Source organism: Anser anser, assembly GCF_964211835.1.
Source record: "Anser anser genome assembly, chromosome: 3".
NCBI classification, from domain to species: Eukaryota; Metazoa; Chordata; class Aves; order Anseriformes; family Anatidae; genus Anser; species Anser anser.
The window spans coordinates 74,397,858-74,423,448 of NC_139722.1; the positions used below are offsets into that span (position 1 = coordinate 74,397,858).

Here is a 25,591-nt window from a genome sequence, read left to right on the forward strand (position 1 = left end):
GTTCCAACCCCCCTGCCATGGGCAGGGACACCTCCCACCAGACCAGGTTGCCCAAAGCCCCATCCAGCCTGGCCTTGAACACCTCCAGGGATGGGGCATCCACAGCTTCTCTGGGCAGCCTGTGCCAGTGCCTCACCACCCTCTGAGTGAAAAACTTCCTCCTAATATCTAATCTAAACCTGCCTTCTTTTAGATTAAAGCCATTCCCCCTTGTCCTATCCCTACACATCCTGACAAAGAGTCCCTCCCCAGCTTTCCTGTAGGCCCCCTTTAGCTACTGGAAGGCTACAGTAAGATCTCCCCAGGGCCTTCTCTTCTCCAGGCTGAACAACCCCAATGTCCTCAGCCCCTCTTCATAGGTGAGGTGCTCCAACCTTGATCATCTTTGTGGCCCTCTTTGGGTTTTGTTCTAATACATACATGTCTATCTCGTGCTGGTGGCCCCAGAGCTGAACGCCAGGGCTCCAGGTGGGGTCTCGAGAGCTGAGCAGAGGGGTCAATCACTTCCCTTGCCCTGCTGGCCACACTTCGTTTGATGTAGCCCAGGGTATGGTTGGCTTTCTGTGCTGCAGGCACACAGTGCTGGCTCATGTGGAGCTTCTCATCAACCAATATTCAGTGCAACTACTCTGTAGCTGCCAAATATAAATAAAAACGACCGTGTTGCTGCTTACACTTCAAAACTTAGGCAGACAGCCTAGCCCGTTCCAGTGTAGTGTAAATTAATGGAAAATCTGAAGAGAATGGAAAGGAAACTGAGTCTGCCAAAAGATAATAATATTTGTTCAAAGAGATGTGCTAAAGAATTTCTTTATATACTGAAGCCAGTATAAATACTGCTTGGAGTTTTGAGGATTTTGTGCCTGTTGCCAAAATTGTCAGTGCAGAAGAAGCTGTGGATTTTTCCTTGAGCTATGATTATGTGATGATGAAATTTGTGTTCTCCATTCTAAACAGGTGTTAACCACCAAATCATTATACAGTGTACATGATTGAGTATGTCAGTTTCCAGTGGAGAAACAACTTCTTCTTGAATATGCAGAGTACGTTTGTTAGAATTAATTCAGAATAATTTGGTTGAAAGCTAGGTCTGCGGCATATGAGAAATACATTTGTCATTTCTCAGGCCCCCCTGCCCCTCCTCTCCTGGCTCCTCAAGTGGTGGAATCTCAGCTATAAATCATTTGGCAGGAAAACTTGATTATGAAACAGAAATTCTTTTAATCTTTTGTTTGCTGCTAGAGTTTAAAGTGCCTTCTCATTTCTGTGGCTTCATGTGATCAGATTAAAACAAAATTTCTTTTTCTTTTCAGTTTTATTTTAATTCTGAACATTTTGTAAGCAGTTGTAATAATTTTGACTAAAAGAATGGAATTATTGATGTCTGGTTTTACTTTACAGCCCTCACTTTCATATGTCTTTTTTTTACTTTTTTTTAAATTTTACTGCTTTTGAAGCAATGCCTGTTTAAATGTTAGCTTTCAGTTTGGAACTTGGGTAGTCCATCACTTCAAAGTAGTTCTTCAGTAATATTGGAATAAACCAAATGCGAATTTTTATACTAATGTGATTTAGTTATGAACTATTCCTTGTTTTATTCTTAGAGCAGTGATTTAAATTCTACTTTAACAGCTCTAGAAATGAAATCTAAGGTTGTAAAATGTACTTGGTTAAATAAGAGAAGACTGTGTCTGTTCTCAAATTAAGTTAAAATTCAGTGAAATTAACCCGAGTTTGAGCTAAATTATCTATTTTAACAATCTTGTTTATATCCACTCAACTGTATTTCGCTACATCTGTAGGCGTATGTAATACAGGTGCAATTGGTAGAAACAGTACTTAGAAATCAGTTTCTGACATTCCCTAGTGACGCTGAGGAGTTTTTAATTATTTTGTAATGAAGAAATGGGATTTTTTTTTATGTCCTTACCTGTTTGCTTATATAGGCCCAGCTCTCTGATATCATTGTTCTCCACTTTTTCATCATCATACCAAGGGCAGCCAGTAGTTCTACTTGCTAGTTTGTTGTCACACTGTGTGCTCAGTAACTGCTTCCTTGAACTGGCGGATGCCTCATTGCTTACGTGCACTCTTGCGTTTCCAGATGCTATAGATGAGCTAGCAAGTATTACTGTATAGCTGCATTTTTTTTTACTGTCAGATAAAGATTTTTCTCTGCCCATTCCTCCCCTTTCTCCCCCCCCCCCTTTTTCTTACTAGAGGCTTTAAAATAACAAATATACAAATCACTATTTTTATACACTTCTAAAATTGTGAACAATTTTGAGAGTTTTCAGGAGCTGCAGTTGACTTTTACTTGAATAGCTGAATTTCATAAACAGGGATGAGTAGGCAGCAAATTTACAGACATGGATAAAACACTTAAGATGGCGGCTGCAATAAAAAATAGATTTTTTTGTTACAGTCATGCTCATTAAGAAAAGAATAAACTGTCTTTCTAATTTTTCCCATATCTTAAGATTGTCATGCTAGATTATAAACTGTTACTGTATTTAATACATAATATACGTTTTTCCCCCCACAGAAATTAGCAGAGTACGGAAAGACATGTATAACGACACATTAAATGGTAGTACGGAGAAGAGAAGTGCAGAATTACCAGATGCTGTGGGACCTATTGTACAGTTACAAGAGAAACTATATGTGCCTGTAAAAGAATATCCAGATGTAAGTATATCTTTTTAGTCCCTAAACTTATGTTTTGATCCTTGTGGTCTTTAAATGTAAATTTCCTGTGATGCCACCCTTGGATCACCCTGTATTGCTTTTGACGAGGTACCTCTTAAGGAGGCTGTATAGGTACTTCTTGGTGGCTTGATACATATTAAAGAACAAGGTGAGTGGTTGAAGATTATCTGGGTTATAATTCAACATTTAAGGATTTAAGGTCTGAATTACCTTGTTTGTTCAGTACAGTCAGTTGTGAGACACACTGTAGTGAGTTTTATGAGGAAAGTAGCTTTTGGGACAGTGTACTTTGCTCTTAGTATGTCTCTAAAAGTCAGTAGTAGCGGTGCCTAGAGACCCATATGAAGTCTTTTAGAGATGGTGCTTACCATTTGTTCCGTACCTATGTAACCAGCTCTATTCCATATAGAAGTTTCTTTATCTCCCCCAGTGCCCCCTTTCCCGCCCCTTAAGTGAAACTGCTTGCCTACGTTCAGCTGTTACTCCCTCCCGTGGGTCAAGTGCTCTTTTGTACCTGTACCATTTTGAGGGAGAATGGTTTTGTTTAACTAGAAAGAAGTATTTGGAACTCTCCTGTCTGAATGATTTCTTAAAACAGTTTGGAAAAACAGTCCCATCAAAATGTACCCCAACCATTTCCATTTATCACTGACAAGATAAGAAATCGTGTTACTCCTCCATCATAGAGGAATGCAGGGTTCAAATGAATCATTTGCACATTGAAATTGTATAAAGCCGAGGAAAGCACAGAACAGCAAAGAATGCAGGTAACGCATATTTCTGTGGCTTTTCTTTGTATGATTATTGGATTCAACTCCTCAAATTGGCCGTTATTATTTTAATGCTGCTTAGAATGTTACAAGTCTTTAAGTAAAACCTCGTGCCATAGTTCACTGAGGAAAAATAAGTACAGGTCACTACTCAGAACTAACATTTAGATAAATACCTCCTTTCCCTTTTCAGTCTTCACAAAGTTGTTCTATTGCCTTTGAGATCAAATACCTGTACTAGGAAAAATGTTCAAAGAATTTGCATTGTCAGAGCGAAGTCTTTCTTCCCTTCCCTTTTTTATATTCCTCAATATTAAATATATACATATGTGTATGTGCATATCCCCACCCATACTAAAAACACTGGTTCTTTTGGAACTCCTTGGAATTCTAGATCTTTAAGAGGAACTGTGTGATGTGATTGTTCTGTAAAGTAATCTGACCAGCTTTTTACTTAAATAACTGTATATGTCTTAGAGTTGTATTACTTTTTGGCTTTTTAAAACATAGCTTAGTTGTTGAAATCTTGTTTTTACATAACTTCACAATTCATCCTTTGTGAATAACTACCTTAGTTATCAGTTGCAGTTTTTACAGGACTTGATGCTTTCTGTACTAGGATCCATGAGGTAGAAGGAAGAGAATTGGGTTTTATTTCCTGTAGCTATAATTAAGCTTCTCTTCCAGAAATCAAGGGTGCAGTAGCTCAGCACTTGGCTGACAGTTAATTATCAAATATAATGTAAATAAGGAGGGAAAAGTGAGTTTTTTAGTTACTGTCAAAGCACTTGTCTAATGTTGGGTGTAGGATTTCTTGATTCTAGCTACTGCTAGCTCTTCGTGTGCCTTCAGAAGAAAGTCCTTGAAGCTGTCGCAATTTTATTAATTTCTTGCAAATTAAGAAGTCAGTGCTATATATACATGTGGCATGCAGTAAAAAGGTGGTTGGCTCTTGTGAGATAATGTGAAACGTTTGGTAGAAAATGTGCAACTTTTGTCGCTACTTTTTGGCTTGTCACTCTAAAAGTATTTAAACTAGTTTAAATATTCTGATGTTTTTGAGCTTGTTTCTGACTGTCTTTTAAACCAGGAAAAGAACAGTAAGTTTTGGGTTATGAAGAGAGACCTGTCAAGGTTATTTTGACCCTTTGGACAATCCTCTGCTTGAAGAAAGAAATTCTTTGTTCATCGAAGCACTGCTTATTTCACTCATGGTGGCATCAATGAGTAAAACTCTCCCCAGCCATGCTAGGTATCATTAGGGGCTGTTAGCCTATCACTTTCACTTCTTAGGAGTAGAATGTGCTTTTTTTTTTTTGTGGGTTTTGAGTGTCGTAGTACTCAGCAATTTGGACTTGAGTGGGGAGTCAGGCCCAGCATTTTTTCTGTGTTCCTGTCTACCTGTTTTCCATATTGGTTTCTGGCTACTCAGAATGGGATCTGTGCAGCCTCAAAAATTAGTTAAGCAACTAGAATATGCCACTATGTACAAGAACAGTTGTTAACCCCTTTCTAACATCCTTTCTGCAAGTTAGAAATAAAATACCCTTCTTTGCATTCAGGTTAGTAATGTTCAGAAGGTCTGGAGTATGATGATTCCAACTTGTCTTAAAGAATGTGAAATTCACTTGTAAAGATAATTTCACTGATGGCAATTCTAATAGCACAGTGTTACTTTAAAATTTACTCATATCTAGCAAATGCTTTAGTTGTGATTGGATACAGGAAAGACATGCTGTACAGACTATCAGAGTGAGTTTGTCCGATTAAATCCAGTTAATTTTTTTCTGTTGCTATCATTCTCTTGCAATTGATGATTTTTTTATTCCTTATCAAGACATAAAGATGGATAACCCTAAAGGTTATTAGAAGAGTGAAGAGAAACTGTTTTCTGATGTAATTGAGTGATCTTTTTTTTTAAACAGAGGCCAAAATAGACATCAGTAAACTCTTGTGGTGCTCTAATAAAACTCTATTCTGGTAAATGCTTTTAACTTATTTTAAGCATCTAGTTTAGTTGTCTGTAGTGGATACTGAATAAGTGCTGTAGTGTAATTTTGTACACACAATCCTAAATTAACCATGTTGCATAAAAGTAATGGTCTGCCATCAGTTTAAACATGTGCATATGTTATATGCATTTCATATCTATAAACATACAACTATATATGTGTAAAAGATGAAACAGCAAATTTTCATAGCCTCTATTACTTTGATGCTGCTATACAGCTGTTTGAGTATGTACGCAGAGGAAGCATTACATAAACTTGAATTATGTAGCTAAAATAGGTATATGATCCACTAAAGTCTCTTAATAATTTGATTTTTTGAGGATTTTTCATTCTAGCTTTCAGTCTAAGACCATAGTTGATGCAAAGTTAAAATTTCCAAAATAAATGGTTGTCTGAAACAACCAGCGTTTTTTAAATGCCTCTGCATTTTTACTTCTGTACTAGTACTTGAAGGACATGCAAAAACCTTACTAAAAATAGCTAATTTTCTTTTGTATGTCATGTTGATGAGGAGGAGGTTTCCGTGATATAATAAGAGCCGAGTTGCGTAACTGGCGTGATCTGCTTTCAGGCTTGTTATTTTCAGTGCATGCCACAGTAATGAAGCTGCATATATTATTTTGTATATATTGTTTTTTCTTGCATCCTTGGCAAGTGTTTGATCTTTATGGAAATTTTAGTTTTAAAACTGAGATTTGAGCTATGTAGCTTTTCTGAACCATTTGTGTGCTCCAGAAATGTGTGAGAAATTGTGTACAATGCACCTGGAAGATTAGATTCTGTTAGTTGTCCATAATTTGCCCTTCAGTTAGAAATGTGTTCTGTCTACAATTAAATGTTTGTATCTTAATTTAACTCTTTGGTGTTATAGTTTCAAGGCATTTCTAATTCATGGAAAAATATATTCCATCAGAACTTTAAAGAAGAAAAATGTTAGGAAAATTATCAAGCTCTTAGCATAAGCGCCATCCTGCTTCCATTTTGTTTGTGGGTGAATAGTTAATACTGTCTTCAGTATTTCTTACGCTTCAGATAAATGATTCCTTTTCTTGAATTTCCCTAAAGAGCTGAGACTAAACTTTGCCTGATATCAATTTAAACAGTTTTTGGAATTAGTACCCACAAATATTGGACTGAATAAATGTTTTTTCTATTATAATCATGGCTTTATTATTAGTAAGTGCCCTGTTAGCTCTGATTAATGTGAAATTCTCTGTTGGAACTCTTCTGTGCCTCTTCAGTATAAATGTAAGAACTCAGTAATTATCGCATCTGAAGTAGCATGTCCTTTGAGTATACTGAAGCTCAAAGGCCAGCAGTGATAAACAGCTTGTGCGTACTTTCTGACCATTTTAGTTAAAACTGTTTAATTAGTACAACAGAATGATGAACACAGGGATTCATTTTACTATGGGGAACTTACTGGCAAAACATTTAAATCCTTTTTCAATTTGGTAATATCGGAGTTTAATAGCATCCTTAATAATGGATTAGGAAAATGATAACATCCTCTTTATTTATTGTTCTGATTCTTTTACTTAAGCTCTTCACTCCCTAATGATAAACAGGGAAGGAGGCGAAAAAAGCTGGCCTTGTTTACCCGTGCAATAGGAAGGAAAGAGGGAATATAACTGTTCTTTCTAAATAAATTTGGTCTATAGAAGTAACCAGCAGGGCTTGAGGAAGATTTGGCAAAAGGTCAACTACTGATACAACCACCAAATTTATTTGAAGAAACTAAAATAGTTTGATTACTGATTTCCACTCCGAATGAGATATTTGGAACAATATTTCTTTACAAGTAGTAAGGGGGGAAAAAGTTGTTTTTGAGTTGGAACTTCGCATATTTATAAGAGGTTTTATGGTCTCTACTTGCAAGCGATAAGGAATAGATTCAGTGAGAGAAGGTCCCCTTTGTTTAGATGTTAGTGAAATGGAGATCTGCCTTAATAATTGTATGAAGGTTTTTCTCCCTCTGTACCTAATATTTTATTGGATATGTTTCCATTACTGACAATTTGATCCCCCCGTTGAAAGGTAACTTTAAGTCTTTGTACATACTGTTTTTTCAGTGGAATAAATGCCAAAAATTAGACTTCAGTCAAAATAGTTATTTAGTTAAAATAAATGAATCTCATTCAAATTGGGTAACTATGATGGTTGCAAGGGATGTTTCGAACTGAACTTTTTGAAGAACAACTTAAGACCTAGCCGTCAACTTCTATCATGCTTGTTTTAGCTTGCGCAGTGCCTTTCATTATGGCTGGTCTCTCAATTGTAATTGTCTCTATGGAGTTAGGCTTTCAATGGGCAATTTATTTGATCAGAGCTGTCATCTTAATACCCTCTTTTGTTTGAATGTTCTAGAGTTCTGTGCTTCATCTGCATAAATATTTTTATTTCATGGACTGCAAAAATATTTGGGTGCTTTGCTTCATTTGGTCATCTGTTACAGCTTTTAACTTGTTTTGTTAGTTTGTCTATGGTTCCTATTTCTGAACTGTTTTCCCTCAGTACTTCTACATTTTTTATTTAGTATCACTTGCAAGACTAAAAATATGAATTGTGTGCAAATAGTTTAGTTCAGACAGTTCAGACCATAATGAAAGGTGGATTATGGTGCCAGGGAGATTTGTGCAATATTGATATTGTTTTTCATTGGGTTTTGTTCAATCTGTTCTTTCAGATGTTATCAGAGTAGAGAGAGGTTTTATACAGGGAGGAGGAAGTGCTTCAGAATGATGTTTTTGCTTGCTCTTGTGAATGTCAGGTACACTTGTGTATACCTGCAGAGCTTGTTGGTAGTTATTTTGTGAATTGACATCTTGTGTGCTTTAACTAGGATTGGGGAATGCAGTAAACATGGAAATACTCAGAGGAGCTAAAACCAAATTTTAAAGAACAAGGTAGAGCTGTGTTTAAAGTACATATGTGGATTTACTCTTTAGGCAGCAGAATCTCTAGTAGATGCACTCAATTCTGTTGCTTATTCCTAGAATAAGTCCACAAGCCTTTGGGGTGCATATTAACTAAAAAGTCATTTAAACAAGACCATGAACTATTTTCTTTTTTTTTAAGAGGTAGTACTTTTAAAAGTATATTTTACTAGTCAAGGAAAATTCTTAGTGTAAAGTTACATTTAGAGTATTCATTCTTACTTGAATTCAATCCATAATTTGACACAATTGTGTTTTTCTGTATTTGCATCTCATCAGTGTTGGTCAGTTGGCCTCTCTCCATGGTTCTTACTGAGTGGAAGATGGTACACAAATTCCAGCTTAAGGAGTAAGCTTTCTATTTAGGTCTTTGCTTTCTTCCTCTGTGTTTTGCTTTATATCCTAGGAACTGTTGTTTTGTTGTTTACTGTCTTTAGTTTTAAACATTTGGTTTTACAATAAAAAACAAATGCTACCTCAATAGATATTCCTGCATGGGAGATTGAGTTTATTTGTCTAGTAGGTATTCATCTCTTGGTGTATGTATCTACTCAATTTATTTACTTTCTTCTGTTTGTAAAGCCAGTAGTTGGACTTTGTTGTTTCAATTACTTTGGCATAACATTGGTGTACACTAATGTTTTCTGTTTTGTCAAGTCATTTCCTCCCCCAAGAACAGTGTAACAGTCTAATTCTGTGAAAGCTCCAATTTCCTTTTGAAACTTCCTGAACTTACTTGAAAAGTCTGTTATTTTTCTTCCACATGCAATATTTTAAAAAAAATAATGCTGTTTGATGGCAACAAATTCCTTTTCACACCTTGCTTACATTCATTTTAATTCTCATATTTGTAAAGTATTACACCCCCTGTCCATCCAGGAAGGCTGGATGTCCATCCAGTAGTCTTTGGTCCCAACCAAACATTTTCCACCCAAAAACAAATCCACCCAACATTTTGGTTAAAGTTGTTGAGGTAGGTTGACAGACTTTTTTTGAATGTTTTGTTTTTTATCCAGTGGCTTCTATTTCCTTAGGGTGCTGACATATACTTGATCAGTATATTTTAGGTATTTGTTTTTTAAACAGTCAAAACTTACTGACCTGAAAATTCAAGTTTGTCCTGAGTGTGAGCGTTATGACCTGTAGTATCAAAGGACCCTTTTTACCTTGTTTTACCTTGTTGTTAGTGGCAGAGGGACTGCTTCCTCTGGAAAGATGATCAGTAGAGTTGACTGAAAATTGTCTTAAATATGTAGCAGTTTCTCAGTTGTGTTGTCTCCCCCCACCCTAATCCCCAAAGTGCAGATGACCTGAGAAAGTGAGTGCCACATGAAATGGCTCTTAGTGTAGCAAATTTAGTATCATGATTAGTGGAAAAGACAAGTCAGTCTTCATTTAATGAGTACTGATGATAATGAATATTGTACTCAAATCAGCATATTAAACTTCTGGGTCATGTAGTTTAACATAATTTTTTTGAATTTTGTAGTTGGAAATCATTTGACTGGATTTGATTACATCACTTGTATTAAAAGGAAAGCAAAAAACTGTCACCCAGCACAAATACTCTAATAGTGTTTCTTGGGCGTGGATCTGAGATTTTTGAAGATAGGCCAAAATAAGATTTTATTTTTTTCCTTCCTTCCATGACTGTAAGTGGTTGTACTTGAGACCTGGAAGGTTGTAATCAGTGGCTTGTGAGTCTTTCTGGAGGTTTTCCATTTTTTTCAGGGAAATGGTGGATGCACAAGTCAAATAAGAGAGACCTGTAAATCTGGCTTTGTAGCATAAATAGGTGTGGAAGGCAACTTACAGTACAGAGATGCACAGTACTGCAGGCAGTTAAATTAGTGTGTGAACCTAAAATGCATCTCAGAGCTTTACGGTAAGTCTTGCTTATCCCTTTTTCTCCTGTGGTAAATATGAGCTAGTTCCTCTTGCCATGAACATGAGCTTCACCAGTCTCCTTTGACTGATGGGCATCATCACAGAATATCCCTTTGTCTCCTTACTTTAAAAGCTCCTGGGTACAAGGCAAAAGCCAGTTAAAAATGAATCCCAAATGTAGCAGTTGTTGATGTGCTGCTATTTCAGTAGCAGCAAATGTCTGGGATAATGGTTTCAATATTACGATATGCAGAGGTGCTGTTGTAACTGTAATGCTAGCCTTACCTGCTGCTCTGTACTGCTTGATGCTGGCTGATGTATGTGATTCTGTGGTGTAGATGTGGTGAGACTTGCACCTTTAAATGCTCCTGATCGATTGGCCTTTTTAATGTGTTACGGGCCCTTTTTCTCTCCTTTGTATGTGTGTTCCCTTCTTACACATAAAGCTAAGAGTTGATGTTTGGCAATACAACAGCTTTTAGCAGAAGCCATTTTGAGGAAAGAAGGTGGGCTGAAAGAAATACTCAGACGCCTATAATTTGAGAGACGTTCTGCTTTCCTGACCTATACTTCTGCAGCTCTTGGCGTGGGTTTTGAAAACTGTTACTGATTCTGGGAGGGTTTTTTGAGTACAAATTGGAAAAGAGCAAACAGGTATCAAAAGCTGTGAGACTTTTCTTCTACCATTGGTTAAAGTATATATAAAGTTCAAATCCGTAGCAGAATCACAAAGGCTACTAACTATACAACTTCACTGTTCTTTGGTTTTATCTTTTGAGAGGGGGCTTGCTTTTATCGTTATTTTGATTAAATAATTTGAAATTACTTTGTGTTGTATTTTCATGGCATGAAATACTAAACCTAGTTTGGTATAGCAACCTCCAATATATCTAATGCAGTGTAAACTACGTACTTGGAATGTGATAGTGGTGATGTACAAAGCTCCTGTAGCTAAGCATTACCATTCTCTATTTACATTGGGAGTTTTTGTAGTTACGGTTGTTGAAATACCTGGAGCCTTTTCAATATAATTAAAGATATAAATAGGTACTTCAGTAGTTACTTTGTCGCAAGCTATGTAAGAATTCTGATTTTTTTTCTTTCCCTACTGTGAGTTCATATAAATTAGAGCTTTAATTCTACAAACCAGATTGCAGATGTGTTACTAGTACTGTAATGTGTGTAAAAGTAAAAGATTAAAGCAAAAATTATCTAATATTGGCTGTGATTATAAATTACAATTTAGCTAAATTAGGTAATTAAAATTAGTCACATGAATGGAAATCATGTTTATGTTCAGGAAGGTTAAATACTTTAATTTGTCACTCACTTCAGAAATGTGGCTGGGAGGGGGGTTGGAATGAGATGATCTTTAAGGTCCCTTCTAATGCAAACAATTCTGTGTTATAAAATTCATTTTTTTCAGATATCTAGGTTGAATATGGAAACTCAAGACAGCTGTCATTAGTAATGCCTAAGTTTCTCAACAAAACGATACTTTAAATCTTAATCGTGGGCTTGGTTGCTCTGCTGCTTGGTGTGGTGCTCAACCTCTTTTTTAAAAAATGTTGATTGCTGGAAAGAGGGCTATTTTTAAGAAAAATATAGTAGTTACTGTTTATATAATAACGCGTTAAGGTCTTCTGATTAGGAAGCATGTAATTGTGTGATTCCTTTCACCTTTCAAGGTGACTAATAAAATTATTTTTTGAAACTTAGAATTTTAAAACATTGAATAATTTAACATATTGTGTTGCCTGAAGTTGATTTAAAGCTTCACATCTAAAATGCCAATAACTAATAAGATAACATGAAGTGGTTACTGAGCACCTGTCCTTAGCATTGACTTAAGTATAATTTCAAAACCTGTTTCTGCTTGGTCAGCTCTTCTTTTCTGGGGAATAAAAAGTGATTTAATTTAAAGGGGGGGGGGGGGTGACCCTTAAGTATAAGAATTTATATCTCTGCAAAGTATTTGTAACAACAGCAACAGTATTACATCTGCATTGGTGCTCCAATTTAAACATCTTTCTCACTTCTAATTACTGAGAATAGGAAGTAGTGTACAGCAAAACTGCCAACTTAAGTGCCTTGGGTAATGTCACATGTAGTCACATCTAATTAAAAGGTATTATTATGGAAATTAGTTGTTGGACTGTATATCCTGAGGATCCTTTGTTATTGGAATATGAGCTTAATGATGTAAACTGTGAGGCTAAGAGGGCACTGCTGGAACCTACAATTAGGTTTTGGAGACCGATTTACACACAGCACAACTTGTTAGCTCTCTGGATAAATGTCGCAATTCCCAAGTAGAGCATGGAATTGAACAATTTTTACTCATCTTCTGGTGTTATTGAAAGTGATGTCTTCTCTCTGTTCTCAAAACCTCATTTTAGTGAATAGGATGAAACAGATTATTCACTATCTTGCTTAAGCACGCCTACTATTAGATTGTTCACGGGATCTGGTTTCCTGAAAGAGTTTCTGTTAACCATCTTTCAATTACTGCTTAAAGGTTTTTATGACCACTTAAAGGAGGGAACTACCAAACTGTACTGTGGGCCTTTAAATCATTGCAAATGGGCTTCTAATGATAAGAGATTTCTATTTTAAAACCATGAAATTGTTAATTTGTCTATCTTTACAGCTTTCTCACTTATGTTGATAATTCTAAGCAATTTAAAATCCAATTATTTCCAAAATATGACAATAATTAGATTAGTGTTTTTACATGAACAGAACATGTAGCATAAAATTCATTTTGAGGAATATTATTTTATACTTGCTTGAAATTAAATTGAAACTACACTGTTAAGGTGTTTTCCTTTTAAAAAGCTTGTGGCATGAAGAGAAGGGTTAATGTTTAAGACAATGTTAAATGGAAAGCAAATGTGACATTAATGCACAGTTTGTATTGGTATGTATGGAAAGCATTGAGAAAGCAGAAATGCAGCGTATAGTGCAAACTAATATAATACAAGCATGGAAGGGTTTCTGTCCTATTAGGTGATGATAGACTAATAATAATTACACATGTTAAAATAATAAATTGCTGTTTATCTAAATACTATATTTATATAAACGATTACACAATTTATAAACAGTCAAATTGAGATTAGGAGTTGAAAATCTTTTCACCTTGAGTATGTTTGACGTGGCATGGCTTTTGTCTCTGATAACTGATAAGGTCTCTGCTTTGTTGTTGTGTGTTCTTGTACTCCTAGCTGCTGATCCAGCCAGCAGTGTTGTCAGCTCAGTGAGGAATGTCAGTGGACTGGAGCAAAAGGGACATTAAGTGGTTGACACTGAGGGATGGCAATAAATGAGATGGGAGCTAAATATATAGGTTTGTGACATTCTAGCAGCTGGCTTAAGCCCTGCTGTTTGCTGCTTGGGTATACTAGCCTTAAAAAGGAAGAGAATGCATTGTAGCACTAGGAAGAAAAAAAACAGCTGGTGGCTTATCAGTCAGTCCTAATGACAGAGAAGGTTAAAGAGTTTGGAAGGACAAACTTTGAGAGTGCTTTTATTAGTTACGTAAAATATAAATTACTATTTTTATATAAATAATGTTATGGAATGAATCTAAAAACTTTTCAGCATTCCGTGGCTCATCAAGTGCAAAAAGAAATGAATACTTGGATTTAGGCAGTTTGTTAGGAGATGTTACAGTAACATTCGTCTGATGCTTCCTTGCTCCTTAATGGGTCTCTGTGGAAACATTTAGATACTTGATATCTTGCAGATTAATATTTAATTTAGAAAAACTGTTTCTTTTTGTAACAGATATAAAGATGAGTGCTCTCCAGTGGTATAGACTTTGTGTATCTTAATTCCCCCCCCCCCCCCCCTTATTAGTGATGTAGAAAGGTATCATAATGTTTCTTTGTATGATGTATTTTCAAAATGAAAGCTAACATTTGGAAAATTTTAGCACTTAATTGCATAAAAGATATGAAACTGTAAGTACATCTACTACTTCTACGTACAGTAAAGATGGTCAGAATGTAAGCTGGAGATGGCTGACACTTAAGTTGGAAGATTAATCCTGCGTGGTATCTCTTGCTGCTGCTTTTTGCTCACGTTTCTGCTGTTCTTTGTTGAGGACTTGTTCAGTTCTTGAACCCGAACTAGGTCATTTTGCCTGGCTTACGGCTATCAGCACAGCTGGCCCAAAGAAGTGACGAGCGAAACCTCATTTTTGGCTCTTCAGCAGCTCAAGCACTAATGCGCAGGCCTCTGCGTCCCCTTTCCTATCAGACGTGCCCTAGTGTTGGTGGGCAGCCTGGAGGCAGCCCTGTGCTGGGTGGGACTGCTGACAGGGAGCAGGCCAGGCCTCTGCCCGAAGATGATGAGAGGACAGGCTGAGAGAACTGGGCCTGTTTGGCCTGGAAAAGAGAAGACTGAGGGGAGACCTCATTAACGTATATCAATATCTGAGGGGAGGGTGTCGAGAGGACAGAGGCAGTCTCTTTGCAGTTGTGCCCTGCAAAAGGACAAGAGGCAGCGGGCACAAGCTGAAGCACAGGAGGTTCCGGCTGAATATGAGGGGGCACTTTTTCACTGTGAGGGTGACAGAGCACTGGGACAGGTTGCCCAGAGAGGCTGTGGAGTCTCCTTCTCTTGAGATGCTCAAAACCCACCTGGATGCCATCCTGTGCAACATGCTCTAGGTGATCCTGCTCGGTAGGGGGGTTGGACTAGGTGATCTTTAGAGGTCCCTGCCAACCTTGGCCGGTCTGTGAAGACCCAGGCTAAACGGAGTGAAGCATTGCTCTGCTTCTGTGGGGTGGGCTTTACCAGCCATCTTTTTGTTTTATTCTTCAGTGTGGACCGGCTCCTTGTCCAGCCGTGCAGTCTGTCAGGACAGGAAGTGGTCAGGAAATCCCAAATCGCATCCCCTTGGGAGGAGCTGGTGCATCCCCTTACAGCTTGTTGGAGACTGGGTTGTAGCCACTATAGGCTTGGTGGCAGCTTTCAGACAGCTGGAGCTGTGACAGATGACTCTCATTTGTCTTAATGTTAAGAGCTATTTTTCCTTATGGTAGGAGCATCTTCTCCTTGTTTCGATAGTACCACCAGAGTGGTTCTCTACTAATTTGAGGTGGTCTTTTCTTGTGTTTTCTGCAGGGAGTCCTAAAATAGCTATGTGAAAGTTCAGCTTGACTATTCATAGCTTCATGGTGTACCAGATAGGGTTTTCAGGCTTTGCGTAAAAGAGATTAGAGAGATTTGAGCTTCTTTGCTCAGGGAATTTGATGTACCATGTTTAGTCAGATTTACTTTTTTCTATATCCTTACACAGGGAGATTTATGGATATAGAGCTATGTAGTCAGCTGAAAATCTTCTCTTGCATTAGTATGTGATACCATTCTTGAAGTGCTGATAGCCTTCTGAATTAGCACAGCATCCCTTCTGGATCTCAGTTTTGCATTCAAAGTTTTGACATATTTGACATATATCTGTGCGGATATTTTTGTGTAAAAAGCAAATTTGTCACTAATTTAATGAAATTACCTTTATTCCTTCTATTTATCTAATCCAAGCATTGGTTGTTTGTAGCAGTAGCTTTTTTCTTTGTGATCATTTAATTCTGCACAGCAAAACTAGAAGCACGCACTCTTTGTTGTTTGAGTTACAGGTCTGCAATTTAAGAATTATTCTTTAATTAATTCTCCCAAACTTCCCAGTCCATTTATCTGACCTCTGCCGCTTCTGTTTAAAGCAGCTTTAGCAGTACAACTTCTGCAGTGTTTTAGAACTTTTGAGTTGTTGACAAAATAATGTAAGGTTTTCATGGCAGCAGTATAGCATTCATTTCCACAAAAATACAGTTCTTCCTTTTTGGCTAACGAAAATGATTTGTCTTCTAGCTTTCTGCTGTATGTTGTGTTACCTAATGCCAACAATGTATGATGCAGGTATAATTTTTCTACCAAAAAAAAAAAATCTGCATGTAAACCTAGGACGGAATAAAACTGTAGCAATCACTTAATGGTAAGTTGCTTACTATAAATGTGTTGGGTTAGTTCTTAGAAAACTGAATTGAATATCAGTTAGATGGGGGTAATTTTTCAAATTTAGTAAGTTAGGAATTTATTTTTGTATATGGTTAGATATCTTGCTAATATGAAAGTCATTCTAGTTCTTGAACAAATTATATTAGCTCCTAATCTAGCAAAGAAGTGCAATTGAGTTTAACATCTTTCTGTTAACATCTTTTATATGTGTGTTTATATATTTATAAACATACACGCACATTCACGCACACTTTTGGAACTTGTACATGTTGCCTTACAAAACCAGGAGGATATCTGCTGCCCAGATGAGCTGAAAAAAGGTTTTCTCTTCTATTTTGTAATTAAAGTGGGGATGAAAATGACATTAGATACTGAAATAAATATTGTTCCGATTTGAAGATTTTGACTTACGTATTTGCATTCTGAATTCTTATGGCAGCGTTTCAGTAACATGTCCTGACAGATACCACGCTGCAAACAGGTAACAAAGGAAACTATGTTGGCCACTTGACCTAGTTATAACACAGGCAGTTAACTAGGATTAGCTACTGCTTTGTTTCTCCTGTCACGTGCATTAGAATTTGTGTTAAAAATTAAGCGTTGTTTTGGTATATTTCTAGCTAGTATAATAACCTTTGAACAAAGAATGAATGAAACATCAAGTGCCTAATCTGGATACTTGATAGTTTATTCATAGGTTCTCTACAAATGACAGTTATGAATGTGGAGAAAAAAGTTGCATACTTCAGTATTGTGCGATTCTTTTTTAAAAAAAATATTTATTATTATTTTTCCTGTAATGGAGAAATGTCTATTGCCATTATTAAACTCTGACCTGTTTTTTTTTTTTAAACGAACGATCCATTGTATTTACATGGGGGGTTGTAAAGCTGTTTGTCAGTTAAATAAGCTCTTGAAGCCTTCAGCATGGAGGTTATTAGAGGTGAATAATGTGGATTTGTAGGATTTAGTAATTCATTCTAAATCCCAGCTATACTTTTAAAGGCTTTTTTTTTGGTGAAGCATTTAAGATGCCTTCTGCTGAGTAAAAACTATATTTTGTTGAAATCACAGGGATAATCTGGTTTGTCTAGATTACAGTTGCAGTGATCAGAAAAAGGTTCTGAGCCTTTTTTGAATGGTCAACAGTGGCTGTTAATCTGCTGGGTTAGAAATTAATGTAAATAATCTGGTAATTGACAGGTCAATTCTAGCAATAAAACTAACCTTGTAAAGTTGTGGTGTCTTCAAATGGAATACACTGATATTTTTATTTTAAGACGGTTATATTCTGTAATGTTGCTGTGCTGTCTTGAGGTTTTAGTTGCGTTCTACTACTTTGTAAAAAGAATTTTGTTTTTATCATAGTAAGCAATACACTTGTTGACGTTCGTCACCCAATTAAAACAACCTCAGCTTTCTATCTAAAATTGCACTATATGCTATTTATTTTGTCTTTCTTTGGTCTAGATTCCAGAACATAATTTGAATCAGTTTTTAGTTTGTTAAATTATATTATGTTTCAGGCATAGAGATACAAGGTTAGAGAACTTCATAGTTGTGTTAGCCCTGGGAGGCTTGGGGTTACCCTTTGCTGAATGTGGTCCTTGTGATTTTTTTTTTTGACTAGTAGAATTACTTTTTTGAGTAAAAAAGAAAATCTAAATACTAAAAAGAAAATCCTGTTTTTTCTTAGCATTTAAAATTTCTAAAAGGTCTTGCTTATTCTGACACCTGTTGCGGTTTTCATCAGAACTTCACTTATGAGAAGCCGTAATAAATGAGCCTTTCTTAAGATGAACCAAAATGTTCATTATAATAATACATCATTAAAAACATGAAAGCCTGTGCTACTGATGATGTCTGAGAGAGAAAAGGCTCTGGTTACTGATATTTTTGTGTAATATAAAACAGACTTCAAATCACAGAATGCTAACATTGTTCTCCTTCTTCAAAATCATTATATTTTAGTGATATATAACAGTTATGTTCATATGCTTTATTTTTGCATTAACAAATGTGTAATTTACAGAAACTTTTGAACTTGACTAAGCTTGGCTTACTCCCACAATATTTACTTTGTCTTGCCTGTAACAAGATGAGTTCGCATTTAGCTTTGATGATAGTACTAGAATGGCGTATGTCAGATACACCCAGCAGATATAAGTGGATGTATCTGACATAAGCAGATTATACATGTCATACTGGTATTCACTACATACGTACTCTGGCATTTACGTGGTTATTGCTTAGAAAAGTTGCTTTATAAAGGGATGAAGGTAATGTTTCATTGTTGTCTGCAGAGCCTGTCTTCTATTACCAGTAGGTGTTTCCGGAAGAGATTTCAGGAAACAACTTCACTGTTTTTGCCAGCATTCTAACAACTACCTGAAGTTAGTTTGTATGTAAAACTTAACTTCTATATGTTATTGCTATTATTTATCTTCACTGTATTGTCAATGTTAATACCATCTGCTTTGTCAGCCTCCTCTCCCTGTAAAATCTCATCAGACAGTCTGGTTCTTTTAACTATGCAAAACACTTGCCAAATTCCACTGGAGCGTATTTAATCCTCAAAATACATGCTAATGCAATTAATGAAAGATTTTGCAATTTCAAAAATATTCTTCAAACATACTTCTACTTGATTTCTCAAATGTGAACCAGTGGCATAGCTGTATATGTAAACTCTTCAGTCTTTGTTTTCAGTTAATCTACAGAGTGATCAGTGAGTAAGCTGTGTACATGATGGACTTGTTTTTAATATGGTACTAGTTCTTGTTACTGCTTTCTTTTGAACACAGAGTTGTGTAGCTGTTTTCTTTAGTGATGAGCGTGGTGTTAAATCACTAGAAATACTTAGTAAGGCATGAAATGTGTTTGAGGCCTTCTGTGCATGAGAGAAGAGACTTTCAATTTCCTTTATCACCACGTATCAAAAATGTAGTGGTATAATCTTTATGGGATGAAACAGTGTCCATAGCTTGAAGTATTTAAGTATTTCAGTAGAATATTTTGAGTGAAAGCAAAAAAAAAGGGGGAGAGACGTATATCTGAACTGACAGTCTGTGTCTGAATTTATTCATGGTCATTTTAAATAAAGATGAAATTTTATAGGTGTACATGTTCTCTTCAAATTGTGTATAAATATTCAAATAAACATACATCACCACAATTTTTATTTTAAATAAAACAAAGTCGTTGTGAAAATGGGTATTTGCTCATGATACGTTAATTGAATAAACATTGGAAAAATGTTATAACTAGAAAGCACATTGTGTGAGGTAGAGTAAATTGCACATGAAAGTTATTTCTACTGTCCTATAAAATGTTTTAAGATTTTCTGAGAAATTTAAAAGTTACAAGTTATGCTAGATGTTTTGTTTCATATAGTTTGGTGTTTAATAAAGAACTCAAAGTTTAAAATCTTACTTATTTCAGATCTAACATACTATATTTTTCTAGTACCTCAAACCATTTTTTCTCGTTTCAAATTACGTGGCTGATTAGATTTTTTTTAAAACCTCTAATTTTTTAAGATTATATGAAAATCAAATTAAAGCAATTTAAGCTGTCTTTGATTAATGCAGAAAAAAATGTGTGCAGAAATAACTGTTAGCAGTGTCATGAAAGAATGATTCTTGAAAAAGAAAACAATTGGAAAAAATACAATCCAAACATGCTAATTTTGGTAGGTCAGTGCAAGCTGTCAGTGGATTTAGAGCATCATCTTCTGACTGATGAAAAGACTTTCTCTCCCACTTACGACAGGTTTTGTCAGCACAGAGCTAGTTTTTAAAGTGGAAATAGTACAGTAGAAGACAAATTTGCATATAAATATGTTTCAATTAAATGTGTAATCTGCTTTTCTTCAGTAAAACCATACATGAAAATAACTACTCAAGAAGAATTAAGCTATAACTTTAAGTATTCTAAGTTAAAGTCAACATATAGCATTTTTGTTATCATGAAGAACTACTGAGATTTTACTTAAAATATGTTCAGGCTGTGTATAAAATGTTCACACTCAAATACGCATTACATCTGTGGAACAAAAGCCTTCTAAGGCATTTCTCAATTTGCTTAAAATTGAAATAGACTTCAAGAGTAGCTTATTTTGGCTTTTTTTCCAGTTATAAGTAACTAGCTCTGCAAATTCAATGTATAGTAAATCATTGGAACACTTGCTAATAAGATTGTAGAATAAATTAGTTTTTAATTGAGCAAAATAATTGTTTAACCAAATGCACGTGCTTATGCTCTCTCTAGATTTGGATATTTTAATCAAAACATTTTTTTCAAATTCTTCTCCAGCAATAAAGGCAATTTTTTTTTTTTAATCAGATGAATTAGATCTTCCCACACCTTACTCACAGGTGCCAAGGGAAAGCACAAAATACAAAAGGCACAATAACACTGAAATACAGTACTGCTGAATTCCCTCAAGTTCCTTTGGTTTTAACTTGGATGGAAGGTTTCTTAAACGTTGCATTTCTCCTACACTGTAAAAATTGGACATGCTTCCGTGCAACCTTTTGTTAATCAGCAGCTTTGAGTCTTAGCATAGTTTATTCTTGTTTTCCTTTTGTACTGGGTGTAGGGGTATGTGAGGCATATGAGGACTGCAAAAGCACTCGGTCTGCTTGGGTAATAATTACTCTATGCATAGGGAATACAAGGCATTTTTATGAGAGGTTTTCTGATGCAGTCGACTGGTCAGGCAGGACACCAGATAGGAGTTCTGTCAGCTCTTAGGAGTGTCAGTTGCTGCACAGTTGTCGTTAAGGTCTCAGAGTTAGGTGCAAACCTTAGGATTTAGAGCAGCTGTTATTCTTCTTGTAATGTGGTTGGTTCTGCTTAAATATGCATGTAGGTGACAGACAGGATGCTTTTGTGTTTATGCATGCCACAAACATGTTTCTCCTGGAGTTTCGTGCTGGAGTTCTAATGTTGAGTTTGTATAGGAAGATTTGAGAACATGATAGAGCTCTTCTTTTGAAAACAAACATGAAAAAAAAACACACAGAGAAATGATTATAAAATACTGTGAGTAAAAGCGATAAATCATATAAAAATAAGTCCAATATAGAAATCCATTACTTGTTGGGAACAGAGGGAGTAACTTCATGAAGGAGAGCAACACATTTGATTGCTTGTGTATTGTTGATGTAGAAGCAGTTAATCTTAGCGTGGGTCATTTCTGCTTCCCTTTTTAACAATCTCTCATTCAAACATGTATGAGCTCGATACATTCAGAGTAATGCGGTCAGATCATCTTACATTGATCTGAGCACTTTGTGAACCATTGATGGTTGGTTATTTCTTACTAAATCACTGCGGGTAAGGTGAATTCTGGAGAACCAGTCAAGTCCTGAGTCGGAAAGAAGCTGTAGGAGATGAAGGAGAAGTATTTCTAGCTTTGACGACATACAATGATAGAAAAAAAAAAGTGTTCTTAGACACAGGTGTGGTGTTTGTAGGGAAACATAAGGTGATGAAGAAGAGTGCAGTTGGGTGAGATCATGGGACAAAGGAAAAAAGAGAAATCTTGACTTCAAATGTGATTTTAAAAGGGTCTTTAAATTTGTCAGACGTATCTGTTTCCAATAATCCAGTTTGATGAACCATTAGGCTTGGCAGTGTCCTGGTTTTAGCTGGGGTGGAATAGAGTTTTTCTTCCTAGTAAGTGTTATGGTGCTGTGTTTCGGGTTTTTGATGAAAATAGTGGTGATAACACCCTGACATTTCAGCTGTTGCAGAGCTGTGCTCACACAGAGCCCAGGACTCTTCTGCTCCTGGCGCTGCCCTGCCAGCGAGGAGGCTGGGGGTGCTCCAGGAGCTGGGGGGGGCACGGCCAGGACAGGACAGTCTAAGCTTGGGATGGGTCATGCCATGGGATGTCCCACGCCATGGGGCACTGTGCTGAGCAGGGTGGCTGGTAAATAGAGGGTGGGCTGGTCCTTGGGGATGTGCTGGGCATTGGTCAGTGGGTGGTGAGCGATTGCTTTGTGTATCACTTCCTTTATATATTCTTTTATCATTATTGTATTCCTTTCCTTTTCTGTCCTGTTAAACTCTATCTCAAGCCCATGAGTTTTGCCTTTTTGCCCCAGTTCTCTCCCCCATTCAGCTTCTGGGGAGACGGTGGGTGGGCAGAGTGAGCAAGCAGTTGTGTGGCACTGAGCTGCCTGCTGGGTTAAACCACAGCAGGCGGGTAAGAGAAGCAATGGGTGCTGAGACAACTGGATTCTGGTAAAACTTCTGACGCAGTCCAACTAAAAGGCTTGGTCTGTGCTGTTTCCTGAATTGCAGTGTGCTGGATGGACTCTCTTACCCCTGTACCCAGTCCCTTCAGAAGAGAGTCATGTTTGTGGTTTTTTTGTTTGTTTGTTTGTTTTTTCTCTCTGTGGAGTTCTTAGCTAAAGCTTTGAGACGGCAGTCTGGGAAACTGAATGCTGACGGGATCCATTGGGACAGAGAGCTTGGGAATTACTTGTTAAAATAACAGCTTGCATGAACTATGATTACTTGTGACTATAGAATCAACTAAGATGCCACCTCAGGTGGAATCCTGGAGTGGTTTCCCTCAGCTCGGATCTCTGATGTATTTGGGAATAATCTGTTGGTGGAATAGAAAGTACGCTTAGAAAACAAGAAAGTCATACCAAACACTTTCGAAGGCAAAATTAAAATTCAAAACTGCCTCACAATTAGCATGCCTAATGTCAATGATGTGGTGTTCATTGGGCAAATGTGTAGAATGATGTGGTGTTGGAGGGGAGCATCTAAGTTGCATATGAATACAAAACTGAGGAAAGCTGGAAAGGCAAAGATGATGAAGAATGGTATCTGGCATCAACAAACGTTGAACGAAGTATAAGAACTGAAATTTGGGTGTGGAGAAGGGATTGAGAAGCTCGGGATGTGTTAATAGGGATGTGGTTTGTTGAGTAACTTCGAGTAGGTGTCAACTTTGAAGTTTGAGTAACTTTGTTGAGGTCTCAGTTGAAGTATTGCCTTGTCCAGGCATCCTGCTTTAAGAAATGGAAAAATCAGTGTGTCCAAGAGAGGTAACGAGAACAGTTTCAGAAGAAACCTTACCTATCCAAAAAGGTTCAAGGTGCTAATACATACAGTCTGGAAAGAAACGACAGGGTTGAGCTACTTGGAACAATCTATAAAGGCTCTTTGTAAGAAGAGAATGTTCTGGGAGTAGCCAGAGAAGAAACTGGCTTAACACTGAACAGAAAGCGTTGTGGTTTAAGTCAGCAACTCCTCAACTAGAATCCACGATTCTAAAGGGTGTCCTCACAATACAAACAAAGTTGCAAGCTTGAGAGTAATTAAAAAAAAATAATAAAATTCTGCTTTTTTACTTATGATCATGCTGTTTTCTTTTTTATTCAAATTATCTGATTATTCTTTTAATCATGATCCAATCAATATAACAGTTGGCAGTTAATAAAATATTAGAGGCTGCTGTCTCTCTTGGGAGATAGAGAATGTAATGATCGTCGCTTTCTGCTGGTAAAAAGTGCTTTAAGGGCAGGTTTGCAATGATATTTTTGCTTTTTCTGTGGAATAGGATACATATCTATCTAGTGTGCAGAAAGTGTGTTAGTGGAGAAAGTAAGTTAGGTGCTGTTTACACGTGAAGCATTAAATGTGGTAAAAATTCAGGGCTCAACTTTGTCACTTGTAGCTGGCTCATCGCTTGTCCAGTTGTAGTGAATATTCCTGAATTTCCCATGGTTCACAGTTTGTGTATGCATTCACAAGTGCTTTTTAATCTTTAGTTCTTTTTCCTGCAGTTGATACAGGCTTCATGATATTTCTTTGTGTTTTGAGCTTGGAATACTAAATTATTTTGGGAGTATATCTTCTCTCTGAACAGTTTAGCCACAGTGAAACAGGAATATTTTTGTTGGAGAACTTTAATTTGCTTGTGTTCATAACTTCTGTTCACTCCTAAATTATTTTTGATCTTTGTAGTTTTATAAGGATTTCAAATATGTTGAGTTATAGTACTCAAAACCAATTTTAATTAGCTGAGGAAATGAAAGCCATCTTTTTCATAATTCCATTGAACAGCTTTGTTTGCAAGGTTCTAAAATAATCAGACTCCTGTCCTTACTGTTTAGTTTCTGTTATTTTAATGTCTGTGCTTGAATTAAATCTTCAGTCTGAAATGTCTGTGTTTATGTATCTCTTGAGCCTGGTGCTACATCTTCTCACTGCAGTTGTCACAGAGTCCTGGCATGTATTCTTAATGCTGCTTTTGCTCAGTGCTTTTTTTTAAAAAAAAAAAATTCATTGTTTCCAGAGTCTATGATTGAAAATGATGAAAGAAAAAGAACCTGGAAAATAACTGTGAAATAGCGTTACATATATCATTATTGCATGTTAGTAATGGCTAAATGCCGGTATTACTATGCTAAGTATAGGCAAGGGTTTGTCTCATTATATGGATGTTAGCCATCTAAGCGTGGTAAACTTCATATGTATGCACAACTGAGTAAAGTATACAACTTACTGCAGTCACATGGAATTCTGACATGGTTTATATATACATACGTATGTATTAACCGCGTTGGAAATACTGAATTTGATGTATTTCTCAATGTTCTACGCAAAACCTGAAGTTGAATATATAGCAACTTAAGTGTGTTGGTTTTTGGTGTGTTTTTTTTTTTAATTGCTTGTTTTGCTGAAGGCAGCGTTATGAAATGTTTGGTTTTTTGTTTGTTTTACAAAGTGTTTCTGTAGGTGATGAGTGGCCAACTGGCAGCATGCTGGCCAGGTAGACCCCACTAGAAAAATAGGAAAAGGAAAAAAAGAATGCTTTCTGGATGGTCCTTAGCTGTAGGCAGGGGGCAAATGAAGAGTAGACCTAGAGGCCTATCTTGAAGGTACTGTGGTGTCATTATGAGACTGGACCTACACCTGGCACCATATCAGTCCTACCATATGAAAGTTGTACGTGTGTCTGGTCATGCAACCAGAAATTCAGTTTCCATGATGTGATGCACATTGTTGGCCTACTAATTAGTATCTTGATTGATAGTTTGTATTTTCTGTAAGTGCTTATTTGACTTGCTCTGGAGTTAAGAGTATTGCTGCCCTAGACTCACATGAAATACTTAAGTTTAATATCTGGCAAAATTGTTTTTTATTTTCCAAGGTAGAGATCACATAGGCATCTAATATATGAAAGCAATACTTGCCTTGTTCTTTTACCTCAGGAATTTAGTGC

At 36.5% G+C, this 25,591-nt stretch overlaps 1 protein-coding gene across 15 annotated transcripts in view; it reads left to right on the forward strand.

Annotated features, from left to right (window-relative positions):
* QKI (QKI, KH domain containing RNA binding) overlaps positions 1-25,591 on the forward strand; it is a 158,323-nt gene that overhangs the window by 32,739 nt on the left and 99,993 nt on the right. For all 15 annotated transcript variants that reach the window (XR_014582956.1, XR_014582957.1, XR_014582958.1 and 12 more), the window contains exon 2: positions 2,546-2,688. Coding sequence is in view for 12 of the 15 variants with exons in the window: in XM_083832564.1 (XP_083688690.1) it covers positions 2,546-2,688 (143 nt within the window). In the remaining 3 variants the exon portion in view is untranslated. The remainder of the gene's footprint in view (positions 1-2,545; positions 2,689-25,591) is intronic.